This window comes from Rhineura floridana, chromosome 5 (genome assembly GCF_030035675.1).
Source record: "Rhineura floridana isolate rRhiFlo1 chromosome 5, rRhiFlo1.hap2, whole genome shotgun sequence".
Taxonomy (NCBI): domain Eukaryota; kingdom Metazoa; phylum Chordata; class Lepidosauria; order Squamata; family Rhineuridae; genus Rhineura; species Rhineura floridana.
The window spans coordinates 71,819,050-71,830,004 of record NC_084484.1 but is presented as its reverse complement, the minus strand read 5'-3'; the positions used below and the strand labels follow the sequence as shown (position 1 = coordinate 71,830,004).

The 10,955-nt window shown below is 40.5% G+C and overlaps 1 protein-coding gene across 1 annotated transcript in view; it reads right to left on the bottom strand.

The window, feature by feature from the left end:
- Positions 1-365: 365 nt before the first annotated feature.
- The window catches only part of CLCN4 (chloride voltage-gated channel 4), a 52,144-nt gene continuing 41,554 nt past the window's right edge, over positions 366-10,955 (bottom strand). Inside the window, exons 11-12 of the mRNA XM_061629423.1 lie at positions 7,259-7,475; positions 366-1,293 (exon numbers count right to left, since the gene is read on the bottom strand). Coding sequence (XP_061485407.1) covers positions 1,203-1,293; positions 7,259-7,475 — 308 coding nt within the window. The 3' untranslated portion in view covers positions 366-1,202. The remainder of the gene's footprint in view (positions 1,294-7,258; positions 7,476-10,955) is intronic.

The window sequence follows — 10,955 nt, the reverse complement described above, 5'->3', positions numbered from 1 at the left end:
ACCATATATCATAGTTTATTAGCCCATGGTTTGAAGTTAGCTTGTTTTGAAACTGACTAAAGTTTGTTATAAATCATGATCTCTTGGTCATATGATAAGCTGGGATTCCGTGAAAGTGAAGTTAAAGTCTCTGAGAGGGGGAAAGCACGACCCCAAGTCTTGCTCTGGCTCATCCCAGCTTATGCATGCAGTGCTAAACCACTGTTTAGCATAACATAACGCAGACATGTTCATATGTAAAAATGACAGACAGAAGTCACGTTATGGCGATTTCATCATGTCAAAACTGAGAACTGAGGTGAGGTTGGATAAAATTTAGTAAAATTTTAGTAAACAAAACTAGAGAATAACGTTTAAAATGTTGGAAGTTGACTGCAGCACAGCTTTAATTCTACTTTGTTTCTTAATGTCCATCTACAAAAATAGGCAAAAGCAACACAACAAATTACACACTTCTGGAAAATACTTTAACATAATCCATTAACAAAGAAGTGTGAACTTGGGAGGGGGGGAAACATGACTGGTACGCAGTTGTTCTGAACACAACGTTTTGCATTTGCCTTAACACTGTATTTATAAATATGCTTGCTATTTTTCCATATCACCCACTGCAGTTGGTGGTGCTCCTCCATGCCTCCCAGCCCAACACAAACCATATTACATGTATGCATGCACCAGCCAGCAGTTGCAAGTTGCTTGGTCACTACTTATACGTTATCTTGTAGGATCAATCACCATGGCAAATTTCCCAAACTATATCATAGCACTCACATTTTGATTCAGGGCTATCATATAGTGAAGTTTCTGTCCCCCACCAGAGTTTTCGAGGTGCAGCTGGGACAGGGAAAATAGCTAGGTGATGATGGCTTCTGGGGGAACTACCAGGGATGGAAAACTCACCAGGGAAATTACTGTTCCCATGACAACTATAGGATGTAGCCCAAGCCTCAGTTAGGAAAAACAGTTTAATGTCTGCAGCTGAATGGAGTTTCCAAACTGCTCTGCCCAAATTAATTCTAATGTTGCATTCAGTCTCTTGTCAGAATTTTCCTCTGGTTCTGCCCTTAATATGATTCTATTTTATCTTCATGTTATTTCATTTTGACAACAACAAAAATGTAGTGCTGTACAAAATCCACATCCATTTAGTCCAGTAAAGGTCCTTTGAAAGCTTAGATCCTAGCCTGTCCTCTGGGACCAGCCTAGTTAAACATGATGGATTCAGGGTCTTGATTTGCCATTTGAGCCATATGCCTTAACACGTCCTTTTTCGTTATGATGCCCAAAAGCCTCCTAAAAAAGAAGAGAAGGAAAGAAATAGAAAAGGTCGTTAATCATTAGCCTTTCTCTTCTCTTTCTCAAGTTCTGCTACAGGCAGAACTTCACTACAAAGAACGAAACAATTTAAAAAAGTATTTCCTCCCTCTTTTAAAAAGCAGGAAATGGGAATTTTAGAAAGTCATGATTTCTCCTGAAATCATGAAACTCCTGATGAATACAGGTTATTGAAGAAAACTCATCACAATAAAAGTACAGTGCATTCATTTTGTCTCCCCACACACACCTTTGACAAAATGATAAATTTGACATAGTCCCTTTAGCTGCATTCTTGAATGCACTCGGGTAAGGCTGGTCCTTGGGGCAAGCAAGAACTCATCTCACTTGACATCATCTCTCAGGAACTTCTTTCAGGAACAGTTTCTAACCTGTAGGCCACAAGAGGCTAAGCTCAGTCTGGGCCAGACCAAACGGAGACAGATATATTTAAGAATCTCAAATGACTTGTAGCCAAAGGCCTCTGAACTGTGACCTGAACCAAGTCATAATGAGTAATTTTAAATGAAAGTCTTCTTAAAGGCAACTGAATTATATCCTCCCTCAAGCTACAAGTCCTGAAAAAAACTGATGTGATCTCTCAAGGATTCTTCCATTTCACAATTCATACATAATCACAGATGAGTTTATTAATTGTATCAGCTGTATGCCACCATGTCAATTGTAAAAATATAAACAGCACAATAGCTTGTCATCAATAATGAAACAGCAGAAATAAGCTTAACTGTTGATTAAATAAACCATACAAAACTCTAACAGGAAAAGCATTTGAAATCAATGCTAATTTATCAACAAGTCTACTGCAGGAAATTGTATGACCTTATAGGCTGATGCCAAATCTTGAACACAGGCGAAAGTTTTTGACAACTTACCAATAATCAATAAAGTAAAAAATTGCTTTCTAACCTTCCAATAAAAAGAACAGAATATGCCCCACTGACATTGTCACTTGAATACAATAGTCACGTTTCATATGCAATGTCTGAGTCATAGCTTTCAAAAAAATCACCATGTTCCTTGTTTAACCACACAAGGTAATAACAACTCCCTGAAGTTACTGAAACATTTGGTCACATACACACCTTACATTTAAAGCACATTTGTACCACTTCAACAGTCATGGCTTCCCTCAAAGGATGTTGGTAACTATAGTTTGCCCCTCACAGAGCTACAATTCTCAGCACCCTTAACAAACTACGTTAAGTATAGTGTGGATGTGGCCAAATTATTTTGCAAACAGTGATTATTTTTAGTGCAAATATGAAGGCCTGAAGCACCACTAAGTCCCTCTGAGCACCCACATCTTGCAGCTGAACCATAACCTGAGATTACTTTGACCAGAACTAGACACATTCAAGTTCTACATTCCACTGAAAATCCACACTGTTGTATAAATCTATCGGCATAAAAGAAAACCAGGAATATTTAAACAAGCTATAGCATTTATTGATTGTTTCAAAAAACAGTTTTTGTAGTTTCCCTTAGTCCATCAGTTGTATTTAGTTTTATTTGAAATAGTTTAAATAAAAATGGGAAACATGGTCAAGCCCCACCATCACACATAAATCATCACTCGTTCAGCATATTATCTCTCTCTCACACACACACACACACACACCTCATTTGTTTAAACAGGTCTGAAGTATTCAAAATACGCACTGGGCAAGCAAGAATGTATTCATGCTGAAAATGAATTTGGCCCCCTGGAATGTATGAAAGAATACTCAAAGAGGCCTGATCCCCCACCAAGGGCAGAATAAACCTTTCCTCATCCTCCCATGTTTGCTTCTAAGATGAAGATTTTTCTACAGTGGCCATGTCTTCTTTGCCTGGGGTCATTGGGGGGGGGGAGAGATTGAACTACAGTTTTCAGGTTCCCCAGAAAAAAATGCAGGTGATGGACGAAGAATCTCACCTGGCCTTTCCACCTGCTTGGAAGAGCCACCCCTGCTTGCTACCCTCTCCTGGCCTAAGATAAACGAATCCTCCTTGAGGACCAGTCAGTGTGGTGGAGGTGCATGCAAGAGATCAGGTGGGTGACCCAGTCAAGGTGAACTGATTTTGTTTGCAAAAATCAAGGAAGGGTGTTTGCGTATAAGAACACACCCCATTCAGTTTTTCACAATACTCAATTGTAGCTCATGGTTACAATTTTTTAAAGTGTCTGCTATACACATTCTATAATATTCAAAGGATATTCTAGAACATTTTCATTGAATCAAGTACATACTTGACCAAATGTAATAGAAATTATAGCCCAGGTTTGGTGTGAGTGTAATTTTGAAAGTATTTACGGATTTACCCTGACCTCCCCACAGATTTAGAAAGCAGACAGAGTCTGGTTTTTGATAAGTAAAGTTCACACAATAGCAATTTTTAGGAGAAAATCTGATGAATCCATCAAGACCACACAGTTTCCATTGTATCAGAAAAGTCTGAGCTATTGGATTTAGAAATCACTCTTTAATACCATCTTGCCTTCCACTTCAACTGTGAAATGAGCACCCAAAGCATCCAACCTTGAAAATGTTCTTTATAATCAGGTACATCAGTGGTTCTACCACTGAAGCTTGGCCTCCATCGTGGCTTCAGACTATTTAGATATAATTTGAGCTTCTGAGGGACATGCTCTACATTCCTCACAAGGTCACTGTTTCACTTGAGTTAGCTTCTGTCTCTTATTTTTAATTCCTCACCTTCCTGCAGACTCCCAAGTCATATGCACTTCCAGTTTGTGGAAAAATAAACCTCCACTGGTTAATTCCCTTCATTTGTCATTCACTTCAGGATTTATATAAGCACTTTAGGTACATTTAAATCTAGCTAGAAGCTCAAAACACAAACAAAACATTTGCTAACAATGACATTCTGCTGGCACTCCTCCACAGCAGCAAAACATTGGCTTCTCCACTGATAAAATTAATACTTTTTTGGGCAGTCATGCTATCTATAGCCACAGTTTAATTACATGTATTATGTATGCTGCTCTCGTCAGGAGAGGGCAAGTGAAGAGAAGAGATGCATGACTATGAGCTTAAAGGAGAAACATTTTCAAAAGGAACTAGTGATAAAGAATCTTTGGGAACTTGTCAGTCCCAAATGTGTACATTACTAGCACCTGCGCTTGGCTGTTCTTCCTTCAGAGATAAATTAGGAGGCCCCACTTAAAATTATTTCTCCCCCTCAAATAAAAGAAAAAGAAGAAAGGGGAGAACAGAAGTCATACAAACAGGGCATCAGCACAACTAGGTATTAGTTTGGCATGGAGATCCCAGCTCACATGTTCTTTGAAGTGTGTGGTGTAGAAGCTGGGCTGCTCCCTCATTTCTCCATCACAAAGAGTTGCTGATGCTGAAAATATTACACGATAGAATTCAGCACAACCAATGTGTCTTGTGTTCCAAATCCGGTTCTAACGTGGTCATCTTTTGTGAACACTGAATTAATTCACTGTTACAGAATTTTTTTAACAAAGTATCAGTTGTTTATGATTATAGCAAGTAATATGTTGCTCTTTTCTCCATTCTCAGATAAATGTATTCACTTTTGTATCCTTGTGTGTCCTAACTGGCCACTAGACAGGCATTTTTTCTAATATAATGGACATGATCCAGCCAAAGTTAAGCACTTTTAAGCACCAGAATTTTCCATGGGAGAGATTTAAATATGTGCTTAAATCCATTCCACCGGAATCAGGAAAAGTACAACACTTCACTTTGCCAGATCATATCTGGTATCATAAAACAAGTTATCAGAAATAAGCCCTTTGCACACATATTTGTTAGCATGATAAAAAGAACATCATAAAAACAAATAGGCTAAACTTTGCACACACAAAATTAACCTGGCCAACTGCTAAGAAGGGGCAGAATGTGTTGCTTATCCCTTGCAAATGGTCCCTACCAAAAAAACCCAAGACACTTCTGACTTTTTCATTCAGCTTCTTAGCCTGAAGACTCAGCCAATCAGTTATTTTTTTTAAAAAAATGTGGCTCACAGGCTCACATTTTTTAAAAAATGGATTTTTTTCTGTCAGCAAATAGTAGGAATCAAGCTAGGTTATCTGAAGTGTTTCTCTCCTACAAATAGATTCTATTTAAAATTGCTTGTTAGACTCTATGACAAACTAATATATCAAATGAGCAAGCAAAATACCTTTGTCATATTAATAGAGCATCCTGGCTACAGGCCTTTTTTCTTGCTCATATGGATATATTTTATTTATTTATTTATTTATTACATTTGTTAGTCGCCTTTCTACACAAATATGTGCACTCAAAGCGGCTTACAGTTAATAAAAAGTAAAAGAGTAATTTATATACATATATACATGTGTGTGTTTAAAAAACAGTATAAAAGGCAGGGGAGCAATCCTTCTTAAGAAGGCTACACTATAAAGCTCACCTCCAAAAGCTGTCTAAAGTTTAGAAGCAAACGGCTGGAAGAAAAGAAATGTTTTTGCCTAAAGACGGATAATGATGTCCCCAGGAGAGTGAACCCCTGAGAAGAGTGTTCCACAAACGGGGCTGCCACAGAGAAGGCCCATTCTTGTGTTGCCACTCTCCACACTTCTTTTGGAGGGGACACACAAAGGGCCTCTGATACGAGCGCAGCGTCTGGGTTGGTACATATAAGGAGAGACGGTCCTTGAGGTATTCGGGTCCTGAGCCATATAAAGCTTTATATGTTAAAACCAGCCCTTTGAATTGAGCCTAGAAGCTAACTGGTAGCCAATGCAGTTGCGCCAGAATTGGTGTTATGTGCTCATAATGTCTTGTCCCGGTGAGCAGTCTGGCTGCTGAATTCTGCACCAGCGGCAGTTTCCCAATTGTCTTCAAATGCAGCCCCACATATAATGCATTGCAGCAATCTAACTTAGAGATTACCAGAGCATAGGCAACATAAGTTGGGCTATCTCTATCCAAATAGGGTCGTAGCTAGACCACCAGCCAAAGATGATAGAAGGCACTCCTTGCCACTGAGGCCACTTGAGGTTCAAGCAACAGTAGTGGATCCAGACGTACTCCCAAGCTACATACCTGCTCCTTCAGAGGGAGTGTAACCCCATTGATAGCAGGCCACAACACCTCCATCCCATCTAGGGAACCACCGCTAACAGTGTCTCAGTCTTGTCTGGATTCAGCTTCAGTTTATTGGCTCTCATCCAGTCCATTACCGAGACAAGACATTGGTCTAGAACATCTACTGCGACACATGGAGATGTAAAGGAAAGATAGTGTTGTGTGTCATCCGCATATTGCTGACAACTTACTCCAAATCTCCAGATGACCCCACTCAGCTGTTTCATGTAGATGTTAAATAGCATGGGAGATAAAATCAAACCCTGAGGAGCCCCACGATGGAGACTTCACAGAGCCAAACAATGCCATCCAAGAATCACTATCTGAGAGCGACCATCCAAGTAGGACCGTAACCACTGCAAAACAGTGCCATCCACCCCCAACTGCGACAGCTGTTTCAAGAGAATACCATGTTGGATGGTATCAAAAGCCCCTGAGAGATCAAGGACGATTAAGGAGGACATACTTCCTCTTTCTCTCTCCCAACATAGGTCATCATGCAGGGTGACTAAGGCAGCTTCTGTTCCAAAACTTGGTCTGAACCCTGATGGACATGGATCTAGAAAATTGGTTTCATCCAAGAGAGCCTGGATCCAGCCTGCGACCACGCACTCTAGAACCTTGCCCAAGAATGGAACATGTGCAATTAGCCAGTAATTATTTAGATCTTCCATATCCAGGGAGGGTTTCTTAAGGAGTGGTCTTATCACTGCCTCTTTTAGGCAGATGAGGACCACCTCCTCTCACAGGGAGGCATTGATCACCTCCCTGGCCCAGCCAGCTGTCTCTTCCTTGCTAGTTTTTATCAGACCTGAAGGACAGGAGTATATCTAGTCACTTACCCACTGCGTGTGACAAGACACTGCCTGAGTCCAAGTTTTCGGAAAATATCTACCACTGTTTCCATTGGTGTGTGGTCTGTGACTGTAAAGGGGCTCAGATTGAGAATGCGCCGGAGCTTTAGGGGGTGAGGGCTGTTCGCAGGGACTTCTGGAGGCTCTTCAGTGAAGTATACAATGGAATTGCTGACTACACCATCCTGGCGCTGCCTTGCATTTTCTGTGTGACAAACAGATAAAATACACTTGAAAAAGTGATGTTATGCACCTTTTTTTAATGGATTGTAGAAAACATCAGAGCCAACACCAGCACACAGCTTACTTGAGCAAACACTAGAGCCCTGAAAGAGCCTGCTCCTACTGACTTTTTTATCTGCCTAGTACAGCTGGACAATGGACAGCCAACAACTGTCCCTCCACGGGTAGGCCTATGAGGGGCTCTGGCTCTCAATTCCTCTTCCCAGGGAATTTTGGGAATTGTAGCTCTGTGAGGGGAACAGAGGCCTGGCAACCAAAAGGTCTTCTGTATCTTTAAAAGTTGTGCAGGGGGAAGGGGGAATTTCACCTTGTGGTTTTTCCCATTACAGTGTTGCAAGAAAACCTGCACTTGGCTGAATTTTCTCTTCTCTTAAAGATACAGAATCATTCTCAGGCCCTGAGCCTGGCAACCCTAGCTGAGAGTGATCATGTGTTTCTTCATCAAATAATGTAAATGAATGTATAAAGAAGAAGGAACATTTCCCACATCTTGAGTTGAAACTGGCCAAAACAATCTTTCAAATACCTGAGTTCTTGGTGTGAATTTAATAAACATTCCTTCCAGAGTTTTGTAAAGTTAAAGGAATATATTTGCTTGATATATTTGACTGTTATGAGATAAAAAATGTATGACAACCAGCACAGAGAAAAATGGGATGACACGGGAAAATACTAATCTGTAGGAAGCATCCATTTATTATCAGAAACTGCTGTTTGTGAGGATTATGAGTTGTGTAAGCTAAAATGAATTACCACTTTCCACAAACTATGGCCTGATCCAGATGTAACAGTCAAACCATGGCTGGCACATTCCTCCCTCCCTTCTCCAGCCACATGCTCAAATTCTTCTTTATTTATTTATTTGTATTAAATTTATATCCCACCCTTCCTCCCAAATGCAGCCCTCTCCCTTTCTCTCTCTCACTTCCTGGTTTGGAGAAACCATAGTTTGTAATGATGTTAAAACTTAGCAAAGCATAGTTTGTCTCAAACCAGAACTGGAAACCCATTTCAAACTGTGGCTTACAATTCGGGTTTAGAGTAAAACTACAATATGTACATATCACAATTTTTCCAATTTAGGTATAGCTTGCCTGAACAAGGAAGCAAAGGAGGAAATCAGAATGCAAGAGGGCCTGCGTATACTTACATCATGACTCTTGAATACAGATTTTAAAAAGAAAGTGTGCAGTGCCTCTTATAATGACCTTCCCACTCTACTGAGTATGAGCAGTCCTCTGAACAATTATTACTGAAGGGTGCAATCAGGAGAGGCTGATATCGTTTACCGGCTTCCTTCCTTTTTCTTCAGTTTCCAAAGGGCATGCTGAAAGCTCAAGGATGCTGACAAACACTCTAAAAATATCCTGTGTTCAAATACAAACTAAAGCTAGCAATGTTTTTCTTGATTTGAGCTGCAACTGAATGATTTGAGCTGCAACTGATCTATATCTATATCTACACTCTTTTTCATCAGACATTGAGCAGAGATGTGTCTCTGACTTTTAAAATCCGGAAATGAATGATTTCCAACACATTTCAGTTCTGCTATGTTTCTCTTAAAATTCTGCTTTTGTAACATTAGCAGGCTTAAAACTACATTACCTTCCAACCAGCCTCCAAGCCCATATGTTGTTCATGACCTTTGATCTGCGGAAAATTTATGAAAGCCAAAAATAGCTGGCCTTTAAATGGGGACACTCTTGAACAAGTTCCCACCTTTAAATATCTGGGTGTACACTTGTCCAATAGATTATCCTGGACCCCGCAAATCAAGGCAGCAGCCCTAGCTGGCTCCCGAGCAATAGGATCAACTAAAAAGTTCTTTTACACACGGGGGGGGTCAGCTTATTCCCCCGCTGATAAAAATATTTAAAGCAAAAATACTCCCCAAAATCTTATATGGAGTTGAACTCTGGGGAAATATGGCCAGAACTAAACTAGAGTCCATCCAGAATATATTTATGAGGCAACTGTTAGGCCTCCCACAGGGGACCCCGGCAGCCCATCTCAGAGCCGAACTGGGACTGCCCTCAATAACGGCACGCATAGACTTAGCTCTTCTAAGATACTGGCTTCGTCTCAATAACATGGACGATACATCTCTGGCCAAGCAGTGTTGCCAAGCACAAATGCAATCTGCCGAGGGAGCCACAGAATGGCTGACAATCCTTTCTAAATATGACCTCTCCCCAGCTAAACTTATGGATCTCAGTAACATCGCCCTTCGCAACTGGATCCTTGACTATGATGCAGCACAGGACCGTGCATCCATAGAGATGGCCCCCTTTTCAAGATGGTACCCCTGCATTAAATTAAATCACCATATGTCAAACTATTTAGAAGCCATAGATAGACCCCCATTAGAAGAGCCTTTACGGCTCTCCGCTTCCAAGCCATGCCTACGGCCTACCTTGAAGGACGGTTTCGGGGTATCCCTGTGAACCTGCACCAATGCATTTATGGCTGCAAGGCCATCAAGGACATCGTTCACTATCTACTCCACTGCCCACTTTTTGACGACCCCAGACAAAAATTTCTTTCTCCTTTTTTAATTCTCTTAGGACCTTGCTCTGACAGAGAAAGAGTATATGCGCTTTTATCTGATGATTTTAATTTAGTGACCTTTGCAACTGCTAATTTTGCTGTGGCAGCTCAAAAACTGAGAGAGTCCTTTGCTGCAGAGATAAATGCAGAGATAAATGCCCTGCCAAACCCCTCCTGAAATGTTTTGACATATTATGTTAATTTTATACCTATTAATTTTTTACCTGTTTGTATCTTGCATATGGCCTATGGCTAACTCTGCTATAAAGATTACATAGTAACCATATGTTGTTATAAATTTACTGCAATTTACAGAAACATTAATAACTTTTGTGATAAATCTGCCATTTTGCAATTAAAATGTGTTTATTTCCTGTACATACGTTTGTCATAGCTCATATTTAACCTTTTTGTCTGATTTGAACTAAGATAAAGTATGGATCTGAAGAGTAAAACAGAGATAGAAGGAAATAAATTGAGGGTGTATTTTCTCTTTCAGTCTAGCCATTACTGTAGCCTGATGGGAGTTGTAGTCCACAACATTGTGAGGGCACCAGCTGGCGAAGGCTGCTGTAATGCATTGTGACACTTCTCTTACTACAGAAGTAACAACAGAAGAAAAACCATGCTCTGATGCCATTCCTGAAAGAATCAGTGGGCTGAATCCAACATTCTCTGTCCACTAGTGCAAGAGCTCTTGTGCTAACACAGGGGTGGGGAACCTTTTTCAACTGAATTCCCTTCTGGTCAACTTTCTGAGGGCCACATGCCAGTGGTGGGCAGGATTAGAGGAAAAAGTGGGTGGAGCAATAACTTTAAATTTTGCATCTGCACAGTAGACTAATTTCTACACACACTCACACACACCACTCTGTCCTCCATCCAGACAAGCAAG